Source organism: Tauraco erythrolophus, chromosome 19 (assembly GCF_009769465.1).
Source record: "Tauraco erythrolophus isolate bTauEry1 chromosome 19, bTauEry1.pri, whole genome shotgun sequence".
Taxonomy (NCBI): domain Eukaryota; kingdom Metazoa; phylum Chordata; class Aves; order Musophagiformes; family Musophagidae; genus Tauraco; species Tauraco erythrolophus.
This window is the reverse complement of record NC_141483.1, coordinates 9,857,780-9,871,411: the sequence shown is the minus strand read 5'-3', so window position 1 is coordinate 9,871,411 and position 13,632 is coordinate 9,857,780. Positions and strand designations below refer to the sequence as shown.

Sequence of the window (13,632 nt, the reverse complement as noted above, 5' to 3'; positions counted from 1 at the left end):
TTTGCCTCTATTTCTTTTCAAACTTCAGGATTCTGAAAGTCCTTGATTCCCTAGATACAGAAATCAAACTTACTCTTTCATTTATGGGACTTACATTTGACACTAGTGAGATCTAAGAAAAATTGTATTGCGACCCTCACTACAGTAGAGTTTCATGATATTACAGATTTGTAGGTAATGAGTAGTGTTACTTCAAAGTGGTGGTGGTGATGATGGAGTTCTTTGTTTTTTAGTAAGTCGTTGCAAATAAACATCACCATAATGATCTGAGCTGAAATTGATGCATTATAGGTTCAGAGCCCCGCAAAGGGTTTACAGGCATTGTTAGAGTGTAATATATGGAAAGGAATATGCATGGATGTGATTTTGGTTTAAAACTGTCCCTTAAAAGAATCTTAATAAGATTTCTGGGGAGAAATTGAAAATTACTGGTTATTTCAAGAAAGGCTGAAATCAGAATAAGTATCTCCATAGAATAATACTTGTCAGTTTTCTGGTTCCTTTCATGTCAGGCTGGAGTCTGAATGTATGGGATGCAAACTAGAAGATTCTAATTTAGTAGCAAAGCAAGTTAAATTTGCAACTCCTCTCCCTGCCTGTAAAACTTAGCAGATCTTTATTCTGCTCGACTGATAGATAACTTTGCTCTTTGAAGAAAGTAAATACTGCCACACAGGAATGTTTATGAAACTTTTAAGAGGATAATTCATTGTAACTTAATGCGTCAATTAAACTTTGTCTCCAGAAATGTAAACTCTTCCTGTGAATTCTTTGAAATATTTTACCTGAAGACTTTCTGTTTATATGTCTTTCTGCAGAAAATCTTTAGATTTTGGAAGTGCCATTTAAAAGTGTTAAGCTGATTAAATTATAAAATGTTATCCTTAAAGCAAGCAAGCCATAATCCTTTGCACTCTCAAGAAATAAATATTTAGAATTGGAGAAGCCTCTAGCATGGAAAACTTGCTCAAATTGGTTTTTTGTTGTATTGGTGTTAAATTGCAAAACATCTCTCCTTTTTGAGGTTTCAGTGAGTGTGTGTCCGTATATAGCGATATAGTGGTTTAATATGTGTGTAGTGATACTAGTGGTTTAATATCTTGATATTAGTTTTGAATATATGCACATTTCTTTCTTAATGCATACATAGATTTAACTGAGTTAAACTGCCAGAGGTGAATTCGATTAGGAAGAATGATTTCATATTAGGTCATTTTTTAATAGGCTTTCTCTGGTTCACTTCTTTATTCATACCTATTTGGCTTCCAACCGACCTTCAGTATTTTCTGATTCTGTCTCTTAATTGACATATTTCTTATTCATCTTAAGTGTGTTAATACGAACATTTTTTTTCTGTGTGTTTTTTACACAAGGAATTCGGTAACATTTCTTAGTGTGCTGTGTGAATCTGGATTGTCAGTGTATTTGTGCTGATGCAATAATGTTGTGGGTTTTTTAAATTGTGTGTTTTTCTTCTATTTAAAACATTGTTCTTAAATATGTCTTTTCATAGCAACTGTGGCAGCCATGTATTATAGTTACTATATGCTACCTGATGGAACCTATTGCCTCGCACCTCCACCTCCAGGAATAGATGTTGCCACCTACTACAATGCATTGCCCGCAGGGGTGACTGTATCAAGCACTACAGGGGTAGCAACAGTACCTCCACCCCCTGGTACTACACCTCCACCTCCCCCAGACACAGCTGACAGCAGCAGTGGGTTGACTTCTACCACAACATCTACAAGGTACCACATTCAGATTTGCTTGTTGGTTGGAGACGTGTCTTTCCTGCTCTGTTTAGTCAGGGTTCTGTTGTTGGTGATTCCTCAGTAACATTTTCCAGTGTTTGTACAGCTTTGATTACCTCCACTGTGGTCTTTGATATTGTACGTGGTCGTTGTTCCTCAGCTACTATGAAGTGTTTGCATGATGGAAAATCAAGTTATTTTAACTGCATAATGAACCCAGAGAGCAAACCTCTATGTTATGTTTTTTATTAAAGCAAGAGTCTGAAAGATGTTTCTGTTCTATTTACAAAAATGATGTACTTTTAATGTTTTCAGCACAATTGCTCCAGTGGTTGCCATTATACCTCCACCCCCAGATATCCAACCTGTTATTGATAAGCTAGCTGAGTATGTTGCTAGGAATGGGATAAAATTCGAAACCAGTGTTCGTGCCAAGAATGATCTCAGGTAAGAGAAAATGTTATTTTAACTTCTATTTTAAAAGTTGAGGTTTTCATTTTTAAATATATAACCTGGACGTGCGGGGCTCAAGCAGAGGTGTACTCTCATTTTTTTAATTGAAATTTTGGGACCTACTTAGAGGTAACGCCAAGGTGTTATTGCCCAAATCCTCAAAACAACCAGCCTAACAAAAATGTTTCTAGAAGACATGCTATGAATGTATGTCCTCTGGAAGTTTAGGCATAATCTGCAGCGCTTCCAGACATCGAATAGCGTTTCATCTGCTAGAGAAAATGTTCACGTGCATTTTCACATATTCAGTTTTTCTTTGACAGATTTGAGTTCCTGCAACCGTGGCACCAGTATAATGCTTATTATGAATTTAAAAAACAGTTCTTCCTTCAAAAAGAGAGCAGTGACAACTGTCAGGTACGTGCCGTTTTGTATATACCTATATTAAAAATGCAATGTAAATGAGAAGAGGACTTGTTCATCTGTTGTGTTATCATGAGACACTTTAAGAACGGAACTCTCTGAATTAGGAAGAAATTGTTCAGCAAAGGATGTGAATGCTTTTTTTGGTTGCTTTTCAGTTCTGTATAGCATTTAAATCAGGATATGTGAGGTGATGTGGTATTTAGTTCTTGCTTTTTAGTATAAGCAGCCACTCAGTGTGGTCGTAATATAAAATGGCAGCTTGAAAATCTTTTGGTTTTCTATAAAAGGGAATATAAGGCTTGTGGAGGTTTAGAGCTTTGTAGGATTGGGATTAGTGTTTTGTTGTCAGAAAGGTTAGATGTAGCTTTTTGACAACAGTACCTTCTCATATGCCTCATGGTTCATCATAGAACAGTAGCACAGTAGCTAAACTACTTTTCTGACATGCTTGTTTCTGAGGTTTTGTTAAAGAATCCTGTGATGATTAAGTGAAACAATATTGAAGCTTCAAAATTTCACATCAGTTTCCTACTCGCTGTTCTTTTAGTCCGTGTTATTAGAAGATGATACCCAGGCTTGGCATCCTTGTTTTTAACTATTCTCATGTTAGCTAATCTCATTAGATTGTTCTCTTACTGAAAAGAAAATTGCAAATAGTATCAGAAATACATTCTCTGATGTTAACTTTTCATGGGAAAGAGCTATTTTTTTTTTAGGCCCTATGTCATTTGTCATCTCAAGGCTTAGATTGGGGAGCCTTAAACTGAAGAAGGTAGGCCTGTGGGTAAACTCCTCAAAATCGCTTTGTGGAAAATGAAGAAATTCAATACTGGTTGCTGTTTGAAACACTTGTGTCTAATATTTTGTTTTAATAGTGAAAAGTGTTTTGAAAACACTATTTTTAAAGATAAACTGTGGTAAATATGATCTCGTTCAGTTGATAGATTACATGCAAAATTGTAGCATACCACAATGCTGACTGTTCTAGAATTTCTTATTTGCAAACCAGTAGGTTGAATTCATAATAGTTACATAATTAATGAGGACTTGTTAACATTTATTTGGAGGGGAAATTGTACACTAACCAAAGTGTAATAATAAAGAACTCATTTTAAGTGTTCAAATGAGTACAGCTAAGAAGCAAGCACAAACTGGTTTAAGTCCTCTGAGGTCATGTATAGCATGCATATTTTCCTACTGCATGGGTTTGTAGATAATGCCATTCTCTTTAATTTTTTAGAATAATGATTTCAATATTATCTTTATGCTTTAGTAATGTACATATAGGCAACTAATGCAATTGATTGTTCTCCTTTTGGCCATTAAAGTTAATAAGAAATTGTACTACTGACTTCAGTAAATACAGGATGAAGTCCTTGATTTCCTTGTGGTTTTCCCCTCCAAGGATTTTCAGAAATTAGTTTTGTTGGTCAGGGAATGGCTGCAGGGAGCAATGAAAGGATCTCTTCAATACCTGATATTGCAACATTAAGTGTACTTAACTGCAGCCAGTGGAAAACAACAGAACTATTTATTGAGAGAGGCTCATTTAAATGTTAAGTTACTTAATGTCATCCCCTGACTCACCATGTAAATATTTTTAATGTTCTACAATATCGATCTTAAAATTTTTATACTGTGAGTTTAGAGGTTGTCTTGAATGATTCAGTCATGTAATAGTAGAACCAATAATTCTTTACTCTTTTGAAAATCTCAGCACATCTGTACTGTATCGGTTTAACGCCACAAAAAACGTTGAATGTTCTTCAGCACAAAAATCAAACACATAAACCTGTGTAAAACTTGATTTTGTAAAGAAGATATCACGCAGTTGTACATTAGGAAACAATGTCGTAAGCTTTTGTTCTGTCACTGTGAATTAACTTTAATGGATTTTGTCCTGGAACCTGGAGATCAAGACCTAAAAGAATGTACTTTGGAAAAAAAAGTATATGCTTTTAGGGTCTCATTTTAAAAACATAACTTTTAGAACAGTTGTTGGCAAAAGTTACTGGCTGAAGAACATTTTCTTAGCTGTAAAATAACCACGTATTCTTACTGTAGGTCTTTAGCTTGTGCAACCTGTAGGTTTACTTGAAGCAGTGCATTATTTATAAGGAGCAGACTTCTGGTCATGAGTGCCTATTGATGTAGAATTAGCTGTTGATAATCTGATTTTTCGAAAAGACTGGCAAAATTGCAGCTCCACAGACATTGCATTAGTTCTTTCATGAACTACTCAGTTAGTAAACTTGCACATTTCTTTTGAAAAGGGAGTATCTTCATCTGAAGATGTTCCAGCAGATACTGCCGGTGATACCGCAAGTGAGGCTCAATTTGCAGATGAACATGCTCCTGAAGAAGCATCTGAGCCAAGTGCTAAGGGAGTTCCAGGAACTAAAAAGGATGTTGCTCCTCCTAAAACTGTCAGTGATGGTAAACTGGTGAAAGGTATGTTAGTGTGATTTGTTGGGCGTGGAAATATTTGTTGGCATATATTTAAGAAAGAAAAAAGGTGGAGGGAGAGGCAAGGGGAAAGTAGGGAAAAGAATTTCATCATGTGGAAAATGCTTTCACTAGAAGCATCAAAAAAGGCCTGAAATAAGTAATTTGATTGCTTTCATCTTTCTTTCTTATAAGACCATCAGGTATTTATGGTCTGACAGAATAAATTTTATTTCATTTTTGTGCAAAGTTGAAGGCTTTCAGCAGCGGCCCCAGTAGAATCTTATTTTTGTCATTTTAAACTTGACATTTACAAGATCTGTGCAAGAAAGTTACTCCTTCTGAATAGAAGCAGTAGTCTTATTTGAAACCATACGTATAGAGGAAGTACGCCAGGCTTCAGTCTGCCCATGTTGGATGTTAGCCATACTGGAAAAAAAAGACCCTTTCCATGTCTAAGTGGAATGTTTTTTCTGTTGCAGTCATAACAGCAGAGGGACAAAATGGGAGGATCTCTTGGAAGCCAGTCAAATGACGTCAGCTAGTAGTGTCCTGAGTTGGAGAAGCAATTGTTTATATCAGAGAACTGATTTTCTGGCCTATCAGGAAAAGACATCTTAAAATTTCTTCTTTTCAGTAAAAACTAGAAACATAAATCTTTTAACTAGATCTGAAATCCACTGAAAAGCAAAAACAAAAGCAAAACCAAACGCCACCCCCCCAAAAAAAACCAACCCACAAACAAACAAAAAACAAAGGAAAAACAGTCTCGAGGTCTGTTCCCATGGTCGGATACTGCCTTCCTGCCACTTTAGTGACTTTCTTAACTGGTGATAGGTTTATCTGCTCCCTGTGGTCCCTTAAGGAGTTCTCTCTTCCTGCTCCTCACTGCAATTTCTTTCCCTCCATGGGCTACAAGCTCCAGTCTTTGCTGTGATTGTCTGATTGTCCATACTCTGAAGGTATGAAAGAGGTACTCTGCAGGTATTTCTCTGCAAGAAACTTCTCTGGGCAGGTTAAGTAGCTTCCCAAGGGAAGGAGCAATCTTCCCTGTCTTCAAAGATGCACTATTAAGAGAATATAATATACAACAGAAAATTATAATAATTTCTTGTTGTTATGTTATTAATAAATGGCAAACTGAAGCCTGTACTTTTAATAGTAATAATCTGCTCAAATTTAAATGGTGAGATGTAACCAATGAGTCATTTCATGACAATCCTATTCCTATAAACTCATTTTTGTTTCCTCTAATATGGTACAAATCCCACTTTCTTGTAACCTAAATACAGTAGTTGGCTGCAAGACAGACATAACATCCTCACTAGATTTCTCTTCTGCCTCAGGAGTAAAATCCCATTTTAGGATGTGTTTTGTCATATGATAGTGATTTTCCAACCTTTTCATAATATCTCTTTCGTGGAATTCTTGAGTTCTTTAATTCTGAACCTACTTCCTTACCCCAGAATTACAAGATGCAAAGCTTATATTTTATAAACCTTGATATGTAATTTAATTATTGTATTTAAATTTCCCTAATAAGAACCTTATAGGATATATATATTTATATGCAAAAGGCATCCTGAGAGAGAAATAATCAGCAGACCATATGGTAGTAGCTTGGTTTGCTTGAGATGTGTGAGAAATTCCATTCTTTATTCTTAGAAGTTGCATTTTGGATAAATGGTTTAGGGATTAATTCTGTATTTTTTTCAGAAAATGATTCTCAAAAAACATTCCAAGGAAAATTCTGTGAGGCAAAAGCATTAATTCAGACTTAAATATAGTTATATATTAGCTATGCTTAGTATTTTTGAGGATGCGTTAATACAACCTTGCTTGAAATGATCCAGAATTTCCTTTTTGTTGTGGTATTCCGTGTTTCTTACAGACGTTCTTTTTCCTTTGAGTGTGCTGGCAGGAGTGTGTCGTGCCATCCTTTTGTGGTGGAAAAGCAGGGGCTGCCTGAAAGGAGTAGCTGACCACCAGTCTTGCTACAGCAAGACTAGCTGAGACGTTCGGGGAAAAGCACTTAGCTTTTGGGTTTATAGCTCCTGTAATGAAATGTTGTTAACTCCCCAAAGTAATTAATTTTCATATAGATGGAAATAAGTCCTTAAATACTGTTCTGTGAGCCTGCTAAATGCTATTGTTGTGCAAACTGTCGATTTAGCATGAAGGAAACATAAGGGACCATGTTATACTGTAGTGTGTCAGATAGGAGCCTGAGCATAGAGCGTTTTCATTGTAAGCCTGTAGTAGACTGTTCGTCTGGGAAAAGAAGTAGCACTGAAACTAACATTTATTTGGGATAGAATATGAAATGAATTATCTCATCTCAGGAAATGTAATTCCTGAGATGGTTTAGAGTGCCTTTCTTTTTCACTGCTGCTACTGAAGTATGAGAAAAAGACTTTGAGTTAGATCTTTACAGGGCAAATGAGGTTTCCAACGTTTATATAAAAAAAGAAAAAGAAGAAAAAATTGTGTTGTCCTTTTCCCCAAAATAATTAGCATAATGTAAGAATGATACAAGTTTCGTCTTTTTTTTGTGGTGTGGCCTGCATGAGTAATGGATAAAGTCAAGAAATTCAACCGGCTTTCTACTGTAGTCTAATGATGTGTAAAATCTTACTCATTCATTCACAGCATCATTTGCTCCAATAAGCTTTGCAATCAAGGCCAAAGAAAATGACCTTCTTCCTTTGGAGAAAAACCGTGTTAAATTAGATGATGACAGTGATGAGGAGGAAGAAGAGGGCAAGGAAGGCCAAGAGAATGCTAATAGTGCTTCAAACCATACTCCAGCTGTTACCACTCCTTGTACTGCTGCTGAAGAGAAAAAACCTCAGCTTACACAGGAGGAGTTGGAAGCTAAACAAGGTATCCCGTTTTACACTGAAAGCAAAATGAAAGATTGAGTCCTTCAGGCAAACTGCAAAACTGTCATGTGAATAAGTGTGAAATTTTAGGTATTTTGAATCTTCACTGTGTCAACAGGAATCAGAATTCTTTTCTTTTCCCACAGTTTCCTGCTTAGTGTTATAACACACCAGAGTTGAGTACTCTGCCCTAATGCATGATCTTTCTGAATTTTATTTTGCTCTTCCATTACAATCCCCGAGTAAAGCACTAAACTTCTAGTTCCCAGATGGCATAACAGAGCCCAGAAAAAGGCATGTCCATTTCTCATTTTCTTCAGAGAACAATGAAATGCTTCAAGCTATTTTTCAGTTATATAGGACTCCTGTATAGACTAATACCACCTTGTTGATGTTTTATTACTGGTATAATGCAATGCCATTAAGGCTTTGTTTGGGTTTTTCCTGTTACTGTGTTTATGTATGTAAGGGCAGAAGGGTATGCTTTGTGAATTTGAATGAAATGATCTTTTTAAAGGGATCAGATTTCCTCCATTCCTTCCCAAGGTCGTTTCACAGCAGAAGTTGTTTAATAAAGTGAAGATACTGTCAGTGTTTACCAGCTTAAAAACTTAGTATTTCTCTTACAACTATGAGTATGCCACAGGTATTAATTTTTTCTTTTTCAAAATCATTTTTTTGCTCCTAAGTAGCAGTTTGTTTGTAAACTTCAGTAGCACACAGTATGGTATGGTGATACATATCTAAAGCATAGATGAAGTATTTTGTATGATAAGGAAGTGTAAAACATGTTTGGAAAAAGTTGAGTGTTGGAAAAACTGTGCAATTGAAGAAAGAAAATAGTTGTCTTGTACATGAACAGAACGCAAAAGTGGAAGTGTAAGATGAAAAAGTTAGGTAAAATATCCATTAGGTTCGTAGGTAAATAAATTGGCTTATTCTCTTTCTGTAATCATATAACAATAACTGTTGGTTGTAACAATGGTAAAACAGTTTCTGAAAATTTCTGGAGCAGCCTTTTGTGTAAATGTTTTAAGATGTGTGTAAGTGAGGCTTGAAAATGTAAGGTAAAGATCAGATCTGTGGAAAGAGCAAAATGGAGAATTTGCATTGCTTTGACAAGTACAAGAAAAAGCTTCTGAATTTACGGTGCTACTTCTTTAGATAGCTTTTGTAAATAGAAAAGGACAACTATCCTGAATTTTCAGGATTGGATTTTCATGTCAATATCTTTAAGCTTAAAATTTTTGTTTTCGCCTGTATGACTTTTCATCAAGCAAATGATATATCTGTGAATTAAGATGCTTGGAATTTTGTAATTTCAATCTGATATATCCTTATGTCTTTGAATGGATATATTGGAAAGGTTTCAGAATGGTTGGAGGGGTTGTTTGTGTTGGTGTGTGTTTTTGTTTCAAGAAAACCTAAGTTCCCCAAGCGTGACTTACTCTAAAATTTATGCTTAATTATCTTTCTTAGCAAAGCAGAAACTAGAGGATAGATTAGCAGCTGCAGCAAGAGAGAAGCTTGCACAGGCCTCCAAAGAATCAAAAGAAAAGCAGCTACAAGCAGAGCGCAAAAGGAAAGCTGCACTGTTCTTGCAGACCCTGAAAAACCCTCTGGCAGAGGCAGAAACTGAGAAAATTGAAGAGAATTCCTTCAGTAACGAGGTAAGCAGGAAATAAATTTCTGTTTACTATAAAGCTACCAGGAAACTTACCTATAGAGTGTGAATCTGACAGTACGTTATGAAGTTGACTGAAGAGAGAGAAGCTTTTCTAAATAGGGAGAAATTTGAATTTTAAACACTGTTAATCTCTTCCATTTGCCTTACATATGTCTCTCATCTGTCATTAAAGAACTGGAAGAGAAATATGATGCACAATTCAGAGGTCAGTTATTTACAGAGAGGAAAATGAGTTTGCAAGTTTTACTCTCTACTAGTGGGCCATGAATTAGGGTGCCTACCTTTCAAGAGTATTTAGGTATCTGTTGTGTTATTTACTTATTTAATGTGTATTTTGATGTGAGTAGACAACTTCAAGTTCAGAAACAATTCACAGGCAACTGAGCTTTCTTTAAGACTTTTTTTGCACCTGTTCTGCTGGGTTTTGTTGTTTGATTTTTATTAATTTAGCTGACATGAAACCGAGATGGGCGGTTAGTGAACTGACCTATGTGATTTAAGGTTTCTAGCTGGGACATTCTGATCAAGAAAATCTCCCCACTTAGGTGGGAGAAAACTAGCAATATAATGGTTGCTCTTCATCATTTTTGTGCTAGTTGAGTATTCCATGTAAACTTCTTGAAAGCTTAGAATGCTAGGATGTTCTTCTCCCTTTAGGCCCAAGTTCAGTATGAGAGTTATAAAAGATTTTCTTTTATTATAAGGACATGATTTTTAAATTAAAGCTAAATTTACAGATAGTGGCACCAAATTCAGAGAGATGTATGTATTCATGTTATTGACTGGGCATAGTCAATGAAGAGTCAAAACAAAAAACTCACAGTGAAATAATTGAGGGGGCTGATTATTCTGCTAGCTGTCTTCCAGAGAACTGGAAGAAGGCACATTGCCTGTGCCTGCTTGATCATGAAATGACCTAATCCATAGGGTTTGTTCAGCAGAATCTCTTATTTTGGAGAGCAGAAGCAACTATCTCTCTGAAGCGAATCAAGTTGGAGTGTTTAGTATTCCTGCACTTCTTTCAAAGGACAATTTTTGATAGTTGTGTTAGAAATTTGAACCCTCTCCCTTCTTTCTAGAAAACTAGTAGGAAATAGTCGTGTGGCAGAGGCAGGCTGCTTGCTGGTTTTCTTCTGCCTTGTAATTCTCTTGACCCTTGCACCCATTTTCATTGTTTGGATAGTCAACCAGAATAGATAATTCTAGGATAATGTCAGCTGGAGGGCTTTCAGAAACTCTGTTTTGAATAGGTCGTCATGATATTGCACTCTTAGGCCAAATCTTTGAGTAGTCAAGGTTAAAGAGAAATCTTGGTCCAAAAGACTTTCATAATAGAACTTTTAGTAGTGAAATGTAAAACCAAACTCTAAAAACCTGTTTTGATAAAAGTCACATTTACTTTTTTTCCTACTAATAAACACAAAATGCTGTTTAAAATCGCTAAGAAGTAATGTGTTTCACATAAACCTTTTCTGATTTCAATGAAATAACTACAATTTTAAAAGCCTAAATGAGGGATTTGAATTTATTATATAGGAAAATCCTTCAAGTATTGATTTGTTCATGCATCGTACCACCATCCTGAAGCTTTTCTCTCCATCTGCAGGTTTTGGCAGCAGAGCTTTATTCTCTTATCAAAGAGTCACTTTCCCATTTACATTGTATATTTTCCTTTTAAGTTCCTAATTGCTTAACTTCATCCACAGAGGAGAATAGGCTATTTCCCTACTTCATTTCTCTTCTTTCGTTTTTTCTTTTCCCCTTGTTCCAGCTTTTTCTCTGAGCCACTCTCTCTTTCTGCCAGTATAGTGCTTGATGTAGCTTAAGAAGTGATACTTTTACTTACAGAAGTCTCACTTATTCGTATTCAGCATAAACGTAATTTTATCGTAAGCAAATCCTAATCCATTGTGACCTGATGCATGCTTGCTAAAGGACAGGGGAGTCTGTGTTTCCAGCACCTGTACAGACCCTTCCAACAAGTCCAGACAATCTCTTTTCTTAATGGAAAAAAAACTGTCAAAATCCATTTCCAACAAAGTCACCTTAGACTTACGTCTTCACTGCAATAGCTGTAAACAGATGTGGGGAAAAAGTAGGAATGGGATTTGGTGTAGACTATGTAGTTTCTTGAAACTTAACCTAAATAGGGATGGAAATTTATGCAGTTTGGGGTATTGTTGCAGGATCCTTCACAAGCCAGGTGGAAATTGCTGTGTTTGTCTGAATATGCTGCAGTCAAACCTTCCATGCACATTGCAAATGCAAATGTTGTTGAGAAGCAGAACCTCAGTCTCCCGATTTTGGAATTATGTTGCTTCCAGAAAAGCCAGTAAATCGCTCTTGGTTGTACTAATCAAACAACACTTGGTCTCTGGATTCTGGTAGTAAATTTCAGATACTGACTGTGACAGACTGGTTACAAGAATGAATCACATGGCTTTGCACCATTTCTTTTCCAACAGAAAGAATTTTAGTACCTAATAAGTAATTCATTGCCCAGTTCTGGATCTTTTTTTTTTTTCAAATAAATCAGGAATTACACCTCAAAACACTTTCAAGAGAACAGACAATTTAAAGAGACGTACCTCCAGTTTAGGTGATCCATGTCAGCACTGAGTAGCAGATATGTGAATTGAGTGTGGTCACATCCCAAAAGAGATCCCGTTTGAGATTCTCATTGATATTGCTAACAAATTTTCCCTGCCTGGCACAAATGTTCAGTACTTTTTTCCAGTTACATATTGAAGAGTGAATGCAGAGAGACAATGGCAATGCAAAACTCCCCAGACTTGCAGTTCAGTTCTCCTTCTCAAGGGGATTTCTCAAGGACGTAGATATTTCTAAGCTAAGGTTCTTTTGATATTTTGCTTTTAGAGAATGCCTGAAATCATAGAATCATAGAATCGTTAGGGCTGGAAGGGACCTTCAAAGGTCATCTAGTCCAACCCCCCTGCAAGGAACAGGGATATCTCCAACTAGATCAGGTTGCTCAGGGCCTCATCCAACCGGGCCTTGAACGTCTCCAGGGATGGAGCATCCACCACCTCTCTGGGCAACCTGTTCCAGTGTTCTACAACTCTCATGGTAAAAAATTTTTTCCTAATATCCAACCTGAATCTACCTCCCTCTATTTTAAAACCATTACCCCTTGTCCTATCACAACTGGCCCTCCTGAACAGCCTCTCCCCATCTTTCTTGTAGGCCCCCTTGAGTAATAAATAACCAGTAACTCTTCATAACAGCTGACTCTTTCAGGAGAGCAGATGAGTGTCCTCACTCATCTGAACTTACTGAAGTTCTAAGCTGAACTTACTAAAACGCAAGTGAATTTTTCAACAAAAAACTGCACCCTAACCCCATTTCTCAGTAAACTGATTTGCTAAAAACTTATTTTTCCTCTCCCATGTGTGTACAATTCCAGAGAAGGCATCTCTTTTTCTCACACAAAAAATTCAGTGCATTTAAGAATTTTAAAGTAGCCATTTTCACTGCTTCTTACCAATAGAAAGGGTTTGCAGGTGCTTTCTTTATAAAAGGGTTTATTTAGAATTTCAAGTATATATTTAAATGTTACTGATATGACCTTGCTTTTTGAAATAAAATTGACTCTTGTACTGGGGACACTACTACTGTGTTACTGAGCAGTCTAAAATGCCATAATGTCTTTGGAAGTAATGTTCCTCCGAAGTGTAGTTTGCTTATTGACACGCTTACGTATGTTCGTTTAGATACATACATATAGATTTTTGTCTATAAAAGTTTATTTTGAAACATGAATGTTTTTCAAGCCATTGTCTTTCCATTTGCTGTATTTGAAAAAGCTTCCATCTACATTCGTTCCAATGCATGATCTGCCTTTTGCTCTACTTGCCTGGTTTGCCTATTCGTAACAGCCCATTTGATTCAAGAAATTCTATTGGAAAAAGATAAGTGAAATCAAGTTGCAGATTTGTTAACCTCTGTCGTATATACACTGAGAATC

The 13,632-nt window shown here is 36.3% G+C and overlaps 1 protein-coding gene across 3 annotated transcripts in view; it reads left to right on the top strand.

Moving 5' to 3' along the window:
* SFSWAP (splicing factor SWAP) overlaps positions 1-13,632 on the top strand; it is a 49,211-nt gene that overhangs the window by 13,401 nt on the left and 22,178 nt on the right. For all 3 annotated transcript variants that reach the window (XM_086623216.1, XM_009980007.2, XM_086623217.1), the window contains 6 exons: positions 1,514-1,751; positions 2,070-2,201; positions 2,531-2,624; positions 4,907-5,084; positions 7,728-7,961; positions 9,440-9,630. In XM_086623216.1, coding sequence (XP_086479342.1) covers positions 1,514-1,751; positions 2,070-2,201; positions 2,531-2,624; positions 4,907-5,084; positions 7,728-7,961; positions 9,440-9,630 — 1,067 coding nt within the window. The remainder of the gene's footprint in view (positions 1-1,513; positions 1,752-2,069; positions 2,202-2,530; positions 2,625-4,906; positions 5,085-7,727; positions 7,962-9,439; positions 9,631-13,632) is intronic.